Source organism: Colius striatus, chromosome 5 (assembly GCF_028858725.1).
Source record: "Colius striatus isolate bColStr4 chromosome 5, bColStr4.1.hap1, whole genome shotgun sequence".
NCBI lineage: Eukaryota > Metazoa > Chordata > Aves > Coliiformes > Coliidae > Colius > Colius striatus.
Genome location: NC_084763.1, coordinates 24,826,249 through 24,838,331, shown reverse-complemented (window position 1 = coordinate 24,838,331; position 12,083 = coordinate 24,826,249). Strand labels below are relative to the sequence as shown.

General features: G+C 38.3%; 1 protein-coding gene across 7 annotated transcripts in view; it reads right to left on the bottom strand.

Annotated features, from left to right (window-relative positions):
• OSBPL3 (oxysterol binding protein like 3) overlaps nt 1–12,083 on the bottom strand; it is a 90,536-nt gene that overhangs the window by 6,721 nt on the left and 71,732 nt on the right. For all 7 annotated transcript variants that reach the window (XM_061996894.1, XM_061996893.1, XM_061996899.1 and 4 more), the window contains 6 exons: nt 9,665–9,728; nt 6,811–6,889; nt 4,174–4,318; nt 2,759–2,903; nt 1,945–2,071; nt 1,253–1,375 (listed from right to left, as the gene is read on the bottom strand). In XM_061996894.1, the coding sequence (XP_061852878.1) occupies nt 1,253–1,375; nt 1,945–2,071; nt 2,759–2,903; nt 4,174–4,318; nt 6,811–6,889; nt 9,665–9,728 (683 nt within the window). The remainder of the gene's footprint in view (nt 1–1,252; nt 1,376–1,944; nt 2,072–2,758; nt 2,904–4,173; nt 4,319–6,810; nt 6,890–9,664; nt 9,729–12,083) is intronic.

The following is a 12,083-nucleotide window of genomic DNA, read 5'->3' as shown; positions in this document are numbered from 1 at the left end:
CCCAGGCAAATTAAAATGTAGACTAAATATTGTTCTGGTTTAGCAAGGAGCAGCTTTTGGCTTAGTAACAGGGGGAGCGGGTTGCAGTGAAGACCCGGTAAAGAGTTTGCGGACCCTCCCCTGGCTCCTGGGTTCACACCCACCTCTGGCCCGCCTGGGCCAATCTGGCGCCTCTGCGATCACTATTTAGGGGACGGGAATTTGAAGTCCTGGCAGGAGGTGTAAGAGTGATACAAGATGGAGGCGACTACGTGGACCCTTCAGCCAGAGAAGGAGGAAGGAAAGAGAAGCAATAGACCAGAGACCCTTCTGCAAGCCGTGGCGAGAATGCAGCTGTGCCCCTGCAATCTATGGAGATCCATGGCAGGACTGAGAGCCACCAGCAGCTCCATGTGAGTGAGCCCGGACGGGCAAGGGACTGTGTGGGGAGATGGCCATGGCCCAGGCCGTGCTGGAGAGCCTGCACGCCGCAGAGCAGCCCCACACGAGAGGCAGAGAGGAGCTGCTGCCTTTGGGACAAGTGTGTGTCGGAGCAGCCCGTGCAGGTCTGCCATGCGTGTGAGTTACCCCATGGACTTGCAGGGAGGACTGGTGTGGAGTTCACCTGTCCTGAGGAGGGACAAATGGCAGAAGCTATTGGGAACAGACTAATTGAACCCACCCCCCCCTAAACCATTCGAGGGGGGACGAGGTAAAAACATCGGGATCAAGGCTCTGAGCCCGGGAAGAGGGGAGGGGTGGCAAGAAGGTGTTCTTAAAAAGGCTGGTTGGACTCTTCGTTGTTGTATTACTCTGTGCTGTTTCATTTTGGTTATATTTTGGGTTTTTGGGGTATGTTTTAGTTGATGTTGCATTAAATTGTTTCTCTGTTTTCTTCCCCAAACCGAGTGGCCTGGTCTGTTTTGTCCTGAACCTTAAGCAGCAATTAAGCTCTCCCTGCCCTTGAGCAATTCTCAGCCTCTTCGGTACTCGAGGCTAATCATGGTCTTTGTTCCCTGATGGGCCTAAACCACGACAAATATCAATTGCCATCAAGCCAAAAATTTGGGGATATACTACTAAAAAAGCAAGATAATTCTGAGTTTTAACTAAGTCTAGAGTGTTCTACTTTTCTAAAGTACAAAAATCAAAAATACAGAAGACTCCTGGAAAAAACTAGAGCTCACTCTAGGGCAGTTTAGAACCAGACCTATTAATAACAGTTTCAATAAATGGTAGCATTTATTTAATAATGCTAATTATTATATAGTACCTGAAAAATCTAGGCTGATGCTCTAGATTGTTTTCTTCCAGCACCTTCCGTCTCTCTCTCTGCAGCTGCTCAATCCTCTGCTTTTGCATTTCAGCTGCTTCAATATTTCCTTCTTCTAGAAACCTGTAGCACCAGCAGTGATAAGAGACGTAACTTGTGCTCCTGTTCCCCATCTTTGCCAGATCCTCTAGAGCTCCAGGCCTAATCTTTACAGCAGGCAGTTCACAGTGTTTAATGATAAAAACCTACACCTGCAGACTACTGCATTATCAGAAAGCACTTAAGGAAAAGTAACTCTCACAACAAGCTCAGTCTCATCACTATATATATGCTTTCCCTTGCAAATTAGCAACAGTAGAAATTCCACTGCAAAAAGAAATTTCAAGTGTCTCAGGTTTTGGCTATTCAAACACAGTTTGCTCAACAACCTGTACCCAAAGTACTGAAGTTCTAACGTCTTTGAAAAGGCAGTTATCTAGTAGCATCCAAGAGAGAATTTTATGAAACACTGGTCCATAATGACTAGACCATGTATTGATAAGAGATTAAAACATCTGTTTCAGATGCACTTTAACATAGAAGTAGGAACACATTGCAGGTATCTACATAAAATAGTCTCAGCATGGAGTAAAGTGAGCATATAGAAGATTAAGAACTATTTGAGGAGCCATATAAGAGTTAAAACTTCTTACCTTTGGTCTGGCCTAAAGCGTGTATCAGTAGCTGGGAGAAATGACCTAGTTTGCAGGTCTAGTTCATTTAACTCCAGTGCAAATTGAGTAAATCCATACCACTGTTCATAATCTTTAGGCATTGGATCTACAGAAGAAAGGGGTACATTCAGAATTCCAATTAAATGCTATTATCTTTAGAAGGAAAGTTCTAATATCTCCCCTCAGTCATTTGTTCATCTCTGTACCATGGTCTCAGTTCTGAGGGAATAAGAAGTTTTTAAAGATGGGACAAAAGACAACATCTCCCATGATAACTGCACGGCAACAAAACAGATTTCTGTTCTCTCAGATGAATTCAGGCACAGCTGCATGACATGAGAGTCATTCTATTATCACAGTGCTTTTTCTAACTACAGTAGGCAAAAACCCCACAAGCCTGGAAGAAGTTCAGATATGGCTGTCATTATAGAACTGAGCTTTGTGGGCTATCCTCCAATGTTTAACACATGAAATATAGACACAAAAAAATGGAGAGTTTTGCTCATTTTTTTCGTTTCCCCCATCCTTTTAGAGTTCTCAATACCTACTTCATGGCTAAACATGAAAATGGGGGACAAGGGAGAAAATGTAGGAAGCCATGGTGTTAAGTTCTCCACATTATTTAAGTTAAATGATGTATTATTCAGCTCTAAATTTTAAATGCTTGACAAAAAGAAATCTAATATTCCATATAGAAATAACAAGAAGTTGGAGCCTAATAAAGAGATTAAAATAGTAAGCTTATTCTCAAGCAGATCTAAAGTTCTGTATGTTAGCCATTCTGATCACTGACTTGCTCTCCATATACAGTTTGAAGATGAAGTTGTCCCACAGTATAAACTTTCGTGCCACTTCCCAAAGAGTCGATGCACAACTTTCCCAGCTTTATCCATGACACTGCCTTCAATCTCATGTGCATTGGGACTCCAATACTTTGCCTATAATTAAAAGGAACACAGGGAAAAATGGCGCATAAGAAATCAAGAGTAAATGATTTTGCCATGCCAGCATCATGCTGTAGGGTGGTTTTCTGAAATGAAAACTACTCATTTTGGTGTGCATTACAATATGATATGCAAACTGCTGTTAATTAATTGGCTTACTAAAATACTGACATTAAGAACTGCATTTATTGTTTGCCTTTTTTAAGGGTAGCTCCAGGTGAAGCAGAGCTGACCTTGAATTTTGCCCAATGACACGAAACACTGATGCCTGACTTCGTTATCTGCCTCTTCCCCAAATTTGCAGAAGTGGAAGAGAGGGAACCAATATGATAATCTCCACTTTAGAAAACATACAATACCAAAAGTGTAAGATTTGCAGTCTCGCAATCTTTAAAATTTGAATTGTGAACACCCACTGCAATACTTCCCAATAAAAATAATAACCACCCTGATGTTTCTTAGAAAGCAAAGTAGAAATGAGAAAAGCAAACCTTGCTCTTGTTGCTGCCAAGCATGCCATGCTGCATAGGTATGCTGAAGTACTCAGCTTGTATCTGTATGGTCTGGTTCTATGTAAAGCACAGCCTTTCTCCAGCAATAAGATACAGAAAATGCAGGTTAAGGGAAGTCTCCTAGCATGTTTTGAAAAACTTTCTCAGGGTAGAAATTTCAGCACAGTTTTAGGTCTTCATTGATTTTTCCTTTACTGGGAAGAAGTCAACGATTGCCAAAAACTAATTTTAATTTCGGTCATAAAGGAATTTCCTGAGGAAGTCATATCTTCATGCCCTGTACTGAAGCAAAAGCTTTGAGTAACATCACAACCTTTCACTTCAACCCCTCTGAGTACCTGCAGAGGGCTAGAAAAGAGCATGGGGTGACATCCTGCATGAGCTTTGGTTGTACAGATGCTGAATGAATGCAACCACAGCACAAGCCAATGGGTCAGCAGGAGGCATGTGGTTAACCAATGTCAGCAGACACCTTGTGCCTACCTCTCTCAAACAAAGTAGGTTTTTCATCATATATCTTCCTTTCCTTTCCTCATACTTTTCTGCATCTCCAGTGGAATCACCTGAGAAAGCTGTTACTTCTCTTTCTTGTCTGGCTCTACCTAGTGAGTGGCAGTTCCTTCAGAGTTAAAGTTTCTCAAAGAATCACAGGTAATTACAACAGAACTATAGGAAAATATGCTTGTAAGCAGAGATAATCCACCCACTGCTGTGCCTGCTAGAAAAGGCACTGCCAACATTGCTGTGGTTACCTTTATGAAAGTCAGTTTGCAGTGGCAAGTGTCATCATTAAGATTTTTGATGATGATCTCTCCATAGTGTTCAATCCATCTTTGCCCACTTAAGATGTTATGGATGCAAGATGTTACCTTGTTCCATGTAAAATGGTCTTTAAAACTGTAAGAAAAAAAATACATAAAAAAAATCTAGTAAACTTGTGAAAAAAAACCAAACCAAAAAAAAAACCAGAATCACAGAATGGTGATTCACAGACCAATCACCTGCTAAAGGGAGTTCACCTAGATCACGTCACACAGGACCATGTCCAAGTGGGTTTGGAAACCTCCAGAGAAGGAGACTCCACACCCTCCCTGAACAGCCTGTGCCAGGGCTCCCTCACCCTCACAAGAAAGAAGTTTCTCCTCATGTTCCAGTGGAACTTCCTGTGTTCATCTTGTGCCCATCACCCCTTGTCCTGTCATTGAGTGCTACAGAAAAAAGACTGGCCCCATCTTCTGGACATCTGTCCTTTAGGTATTTATAAGCATTGATAAGGTGCCCTCTCAAGTCTTCTCTTCTCCAGGCTAAACAGCCCCAGGTCTTGCAGCATTTTCTTGTTAAGAGAGATACTCCAGTCCTCTAAATTACAGAGAACTTGATTAGAAAGACTCCACAAACCATTTTTTTTTGCCTGGGATGCCTCATCTACTTGTTCCACATCTTCTCAAAAACAAACCCTATGACAATAATCCTGTCCCCTAAAAACCCCTTTCACTCCTGCTATAAACTTTGGCCTTGATTTCAGTTTTCTCTCAATGTACTTGTCCCTCTTTAGCAGTTTTAAGTTTCCATAAGTAATCATTCTAACATCTTCTATGGGCTGAAATACCCATAGCTTATAATACAAGGGACAACTGAAAAAAACACAAAGACATAGGCTACTAGACTCATCAAAAGACTTTTTTGAGTGGAATGAGATTGGCTCAAGCTCTCAAGGCAAGAGCAACAATTCCCACCAGGTAGTTCAAGATGCAGTTGCTCACTGGAAGACAGTAAACAAGGAGAGATGAACAAATACCAGTAGGTAATACAATATTTTACCTTATGTTAAAGAGGTAGATGTTCTTATGAAACAGCTTTGTAAACCATTACAAAAAGGAAAGTCTCATGAAGACAAGTATTCTAGAATTTATTCTGGGTATTGATAGCCAAGTCACTACTGGTAAGTAAAGGGAAAACCTACAAAGTACCAGTCTCCTCATAGCAACTGCCTCACACACATCCCAAGATGATATTAAAATCTTTTCTTGTCTCCCCTTAACCACTTGATTTCGCTTGCTGCACTGTAGGAGTATGCACAAAGACAGTTTTTACAGACTAGCAGATTAATTTACCTCACAATAACTTGTTTTCCCGTCCCTATCTGAAGCTCACATGCTCTATCATGCATGCTCAAAATAACACATTTGCTCCAAAAATAACCCTAATACTAATGTTTCATTTTTGCCTACAGCCTCAGTACCCTTTTTGTATCCAATTCTGTATCAAATACACAGGGATACAAACCTGTACATGGAGATCACATGTGAACTGAATTATTTGCCAGTTCATCAGCTCACCATAGGCCTATCTATTAGTTAACCTTGGCTCTGAACCCTCACTCATATCCTTAATAACTTTCACTCCTGTCCTGTTTCCAGCTGGGCTTGAACCACAACAACTCCACACCTTTGGCTAGCAGCTATGAACACAACACAGTTTTGGATGTTATTTTCTTTGGGATATTATCTTACTATATTGTAATTTTATCCACTTAAAAGAAACAGGCGTGCTCTTTGATGCTTAGTCTAATGAGTGCTAGCTTCTTGAGGGGTTTTTTTTGTTTCAAATGGCCAGATAATTAATTTTGCAGACTCTCTTTGGAAAACAGATTTAATTAGAACACTACTCAACCTTTAGACTTCTGGTTCTGCAAACATGGTGGGTAGTGGATAAATTTTAAGAGATCTAATTGTTGATCTATAACGAGCACTGTGACAAGCCAGCATAGGAACACTGCAGATTTTTACTTAAAAAAGAAATACAAAAAACCCTTTAATCAACACTTAACCACAGTGGCTGCTAACTTCCTTGAATAATAAACACCAGATATGCAATTGGTTCTATTTATCATTTAAAATAATTCTTTATGCAGTGATGATGGCTACCAGCCTCACCTACAGACCAGAACCCTATAGTGTCAGGGCCCACATAAATACAGCTACAAAAGACAGGAACAACAGCAGACTCTCACCACTAAACCCATATTCAAGCAAAAGAATTCATAGCTTCCTCTACCATGCAGTTTTTCCTCTGTGAGTTTAAAACGCATGAAGCTTGAAATTAAACTCAAGTATGAAAATACAAACTTTTTGCAAGATACACAGGAGTGACATTTTTTATTTAATCTTTTTTTTCTTTTATATAACCTTTGGAAGAATACGTGTTTTGTTTTCTTTTGGTGGGGTTTTTTTCCTTCCCCCTCTCCCTTTTCTTTTCAAACTGCATCACAATGACCAATTCTTCCAAAGGTCTAATATGGCACAGCACAGCTTGTCCTCATCTGCTTAAGTGTAACTCCAGTGAGTGCAAGCATGTCTCTGCCTGTGTGTGAACAGCAACGCACTTACGCTGGAAGAGTTACATGTGTTGTACCAACTGGAACAATTTCCATGGACTTGCCCCAGAATTTGTTTTTCCATCTTACATCTGAAACAGGAAGATAAATAAAAAAGAGACAGGTTTAAGCATAGGCATAGATGAATCAATCTGTTTCTGGGTCTTATCTCATTTTCAGGACGTGAAAAATAATAAAGTGCAACATAATAGAAAGGTTCAAAGAATGTTGTGGACATTCAAACATGGTTTTGGGATTGTTTTTAAATTAAACTATTGGCTATTTAAGTAGCAAAGTAGCAGAGGGTTAAAAGTACTCTGAATTTTTTTTTCAAAAGAGGAATTTGAATATGCTATAGAGAGCACACATTTCTCTGCAATTCAGTTGCTAGTTAATGAATGCAGATATTTCCAAAAACAAAAGCAGAATTTCAAATACAAAAATATAGCAACTAAGAATAGTTCTGCAGTAAAGAAGCATGAGAATGTTTCAAAGGGCACAAAAATTGCAGAGGGATTTAGTCCAACTTCCTCTGTAAGTTTAACTGGCCTTTTAAAATCTTGTCTGAATCATAGAAAGGCGTGTCCAAGTCTCATGTCATTTGTCCAAAATAAAGGACGTGAAATGCAAATTTAGCCAAATATATTGAGTAAAAACACCTGGAAGAGAAAGAAACAAACAGAAAAGCATGGTGGAAGTAGTGCAGAATTAAATTGGCTAGATATTCAGGCAGTAACTTTCATAGTAATTTCAGAGCATAGAGGAATAGTATCCTTGCCATATTAGACATTAGGAAATCCATTCCCTGTCAAAACTGAAAAAGAGGGAAAAATTAATCTCTAGTCTCAAAAAGATGCTATTACTATCAAAAGGAAAACCAAAACACTATTTCCTATGCATTTGTGGGGTGAAACTGCATAACTATGTTAGCTGTGAGATTGATGCTCAAATTGTAGTTAGAAGATGATATATCTCTTGAGTACACATATGCAAGCGATAGGACTGAGCCACACCAAGCTGCCTACCACTGCCAATAGCTGCAGAATCAGGGACATCAGACAGAATTCCTGATGATTCTTTCTTATACATTGAGAGAAGTACCTTTTGGGTTTGTTTTGTTTTTTTTTTCCAGGTTGATGCACCTTCAGTGACAGCAGATTCCTGCAGTGCACAGTACGAACTCCAAAACTAACTTGAATATGATGATGTTGAGCCAAATTCTTGACTAGCTTTCTCAGTAAAGACAAGCAAAGTGCTATTTCAAAGCTATGCTCAAGCTAATTCAGGCACAGATGCTGTAATAGCTGGAACATTCTAGTCTGCATTTCCATTGTTTGTGTGTCCAAAAGTAGAGTCAGCTTCATAAGCTGGGGAAAATTATTTCCAAAATAACCGTCCCTGTCAGAACCCACTCTTTGGGCTCACTAGAGACAATCAAGAGATTTCTTGATGTTCAAAGAGATGAACTCAAGTCAGTGTCTGGTGGGATGACAGTACTACTCTAGTAATGTTACTAAGGACTATATCCTTTTCAGATAGGCAGATAATATGGTAAGTGAAAAAGACCTCTGCACACAGAAAACTTACCTCATTGCCAAGCTATCTTCATAATGAACTTGATGTTAATCTTTTCACATAAGTTAATATAGCCCCATTACAAGAGGCCATGGTATTTACAAACTACCTTTGCAATGGAAAAAAGTAGTGTCAAGATCTCCCATAAGCTCAGTTAGCCACATTTAAATACAAAATAAACATCAAACAACCTGCACTGCCCTGAGTCTCCTGTGCTCATTAAATCAAATCTCAGACTCTTTCACTGATCAAATTCTCAGTTCTCATCTCTGTTGAATAGCTTTGTTCTCTAAATGCAAGTGTTAAAATATTTGAGTGATAACTATTGCCAAGATCTGCTTTAAAAAAATGAGTTTCTCATCAGTTTTTATTAAGATAGGCCACTCTCTAGTCTTATTTATATGGTTTTCAGTTACTGAAGAAGTTTTTGGTCATCTCTGTTTTTAGCTAAGAACGAAGTAACTCTTGTGTCCCTTTATTTGTTTAGAAAGCAAAGAATTATACTGAAAAATGAAATCCAGACAAACGAGTTCCAACTTCTGTTCAGTATCTCTCCATCTGTAATAAATATAATCAAGTCTGCAGAGTGTATCATAACAGAATTAATATGGTTACATTGTGAATTGACAAACCTCTAGGTAAAGGATTTTAACTGAGTTAAAAGGCACAGTTATGTTCCATGTACATTCCAAAATGTCTGACCACACAGGTACTGTAACTGGCTGACATCCTCACCAGCATTATACAGCAAACAAAGTTCCAACACACTTCTTTTGAAACGCTATGTTAGTAGTCAAAGAACATGAAATCTTATATGTTGTAACAATACCAGCAGAGAAAAACAAGGTAAATATATTTATCCTTGCTGTTATGCTAATTTTTGGAAGTGATTTTCAGAATAGGTTCAGGAAATCTGCCAAGGTTTGGGATTTAACTTGTAGTTTTATAAGCTGTGTCCTAGATTGTTTTATAAATAACTAGAGGTACAACTGTTTCTTCCTAAGGGACTTTTTAAAGAAATACAGGAATTTGTACACAAAAAGAATAATCAATTAATGTTATATATAAAAAACCCTTGAACATTTTTATAACGACAGAATATCCAAGTAAGTAGCATGCAACTAAATATAAGCTAGCATTTCTTTAAGCCATTCTTATACAATTCAAGCAGAGAATTTCATTGTTTCCCATCTTCTGGATATTTCATGTCAGACATACAATGAAAATATTATGAACACTGAAATGAATAATGAAATACTGTGTAAAAGTAAATGATAGATTGAAGAGTTTACCTTGCCAAAAAGCAAAATTCACAGATTCAGCATGGCATGCAGAAATAGGTGGATGATGGCTGACCTAACAGCAAGACATGAAAGGGGGAAAAAAAGATGAACATGTTAATACTTGAACAGACTTTTTGGTTTGGCTTCTTGCCCCCACACCCCCCTATCCCGCTTCATTCTCCATTCATATATGGCATTTACGAGTTGTACACTTTCCTTTTGCAGTTGTGTCCTGAAGGGGGAGGCAGTGAGATTATTAACATACTAAGACCTAAGAAGCCTTGAAAGATATGGGAAGGACTTATTTTAAAAGGCTTGTGAATTTTGTGAATCAAGTGAAAAATCTAACTATATATTTTGTATGTTGCCTCTAAGGTGATAATTACATTTACCCATAGGATCTCTTAATATATTAATAGAAGTTGTACTTTGAGCACATAGTCAAAAAAAAAAAAGCCAAAAGGTCAAATTCTTTTGTACAGTAAATACCCTAAAACGCTATCTATGAGGGAGGACACAGTATCAGCATCTCTGAGGAGGCCATGAGTGAAAAAATTATACCATGAAATTCCATGTAGCAACCCCTACTACTGCAGCAATGACACTCCAGGTGTTTCTACTGCGAAACTCTAACCACATGCACCGCATTTTGTCAGCTTTGGGTAACAGCATATACATGAATTAGGACAATCACCAAAATAGCAAAGCAAGGACTGTAAATAAACAAACACACAATGCAGATTATTCAAAGGAAATAGTCAATAATAAAGTAACCAATGTGAAAGAAGCCATCCTTCCTTGGCTGTAAATTCTCCCTTCTTGATGATCATGACTAACAACCAGGACCAGCTCTTTGCTGTGTAATTACTGTTCTTTTGACAGAGAAAACTTTCTTTTCAAGTCAAACTGCTATTTCCCACTATGAATTTAATTTCTCAACTACCTACACAGCTCAAATGCAGTTTTACTTTCTTCTTTGTTACTGATTTTGGAAATTTGCTATTGAGCGTCTTTTCTGCAGGTATCCAGTTATTGCTTTAAAAAACCCAAAAAACTAATTACTCTCACTTAGGCCTAATCCATCAAAAGCAACACTCTCCTCCTCACATACTGCACCCAGATTAACCCCAGATGTCTCTTTAATTCATGGGTTAAATTTAGTTCTTGCTTAAACTGTTTTAATTCCACAGTTAAGGTCGTGGTGCTAAGTGGAGTTATTCTAAACTCACTCTAGTAATAGAACAGGAACTCTGTTATTTTATACAGTTTTGCCTATCTATTCCATGGATTACATATTATCTGCACTAACAAGTTACCCAGAATAAGCACCAAAATGCTTGCACAAGCAAGAAGCAACAGCTCCTGCTGCAAAGAGAAATATTTAATGTTTATTAACAGCATGAAATTTCTTTCCTCCTGTGCTGCCCTCCTTTCCTTAATACTCTTCCACTCCATACTGTCACAGTAACTTTACCCCTATAAACTCATTCACTTATTGTACCTACTAGAACAAAAGTTGACAGCCCAAGTCCTCTCATGTATTACAGTTCCTTTTTAAGAAGTAGTCTTTGTACTGTTTTATCCAATATCCAGAAGAATATATCTTCCTTTAATTCAATCTAACATTGAGCTCAGTATTAAGTTTTACTGACCACTTTCGTTACTCCAATTTGATATTACACTGGTAACTGCAGTGCTTTATATACAACATCTTAGAACAGAGGTAATGCAATGAAGAACAAGATACGTTGGTTGAACTTTGAAATTGAAATCTTGCTTTGACTGTTTTGCTCTTTTTTTTTTAACTCATTTTTACTCTTGCCTGTGACATTTCCCATGGCTAAGGGAAAATCACATAGCACTCCTCTTTGTCAGTTCTAAAACACAATGCACAAATGTTATATCTTCAGAGCCAGTCAAAACCACTTCATTTCCTAAAGGAAGTATCTTAGAAGGTTTTCTCAGGTTAAACTTCTAGGTTGTACACCCTTGTCCATTGCACTTTTTGCATTTTTCTATGTCTAGACAGAACAAGACAGCTTTCAATCATTCTTAGGCTGCTAGGCACCAGATTCTTTTAGTTTTCTCTATTTTTAACATGTCTCAAGCTTAGAAATTCTGACAAATTAGCTGGTTTTAATTTAATATTTTTCACCCATGCTCAATAATTATTCTCCTATTACTATTATTCTCAAGGAATAATCATCATAGAATCATTCTATGATTCTATGTTTATTATTCCTTGAGAATTACTTTCACAAACAGTCAGACCTTGATGTGTTGTATATACTCTTCACCTACTAAGCTCTGGTACTGGATTTGAAAGGCTTAACCCATAACATATTTAGACAGGAAGCAGAAACGTTCATGATGCCATGGAAAATACTAGTGGTTGATTGACTCACACAAAGAATATATAAGAAGACAT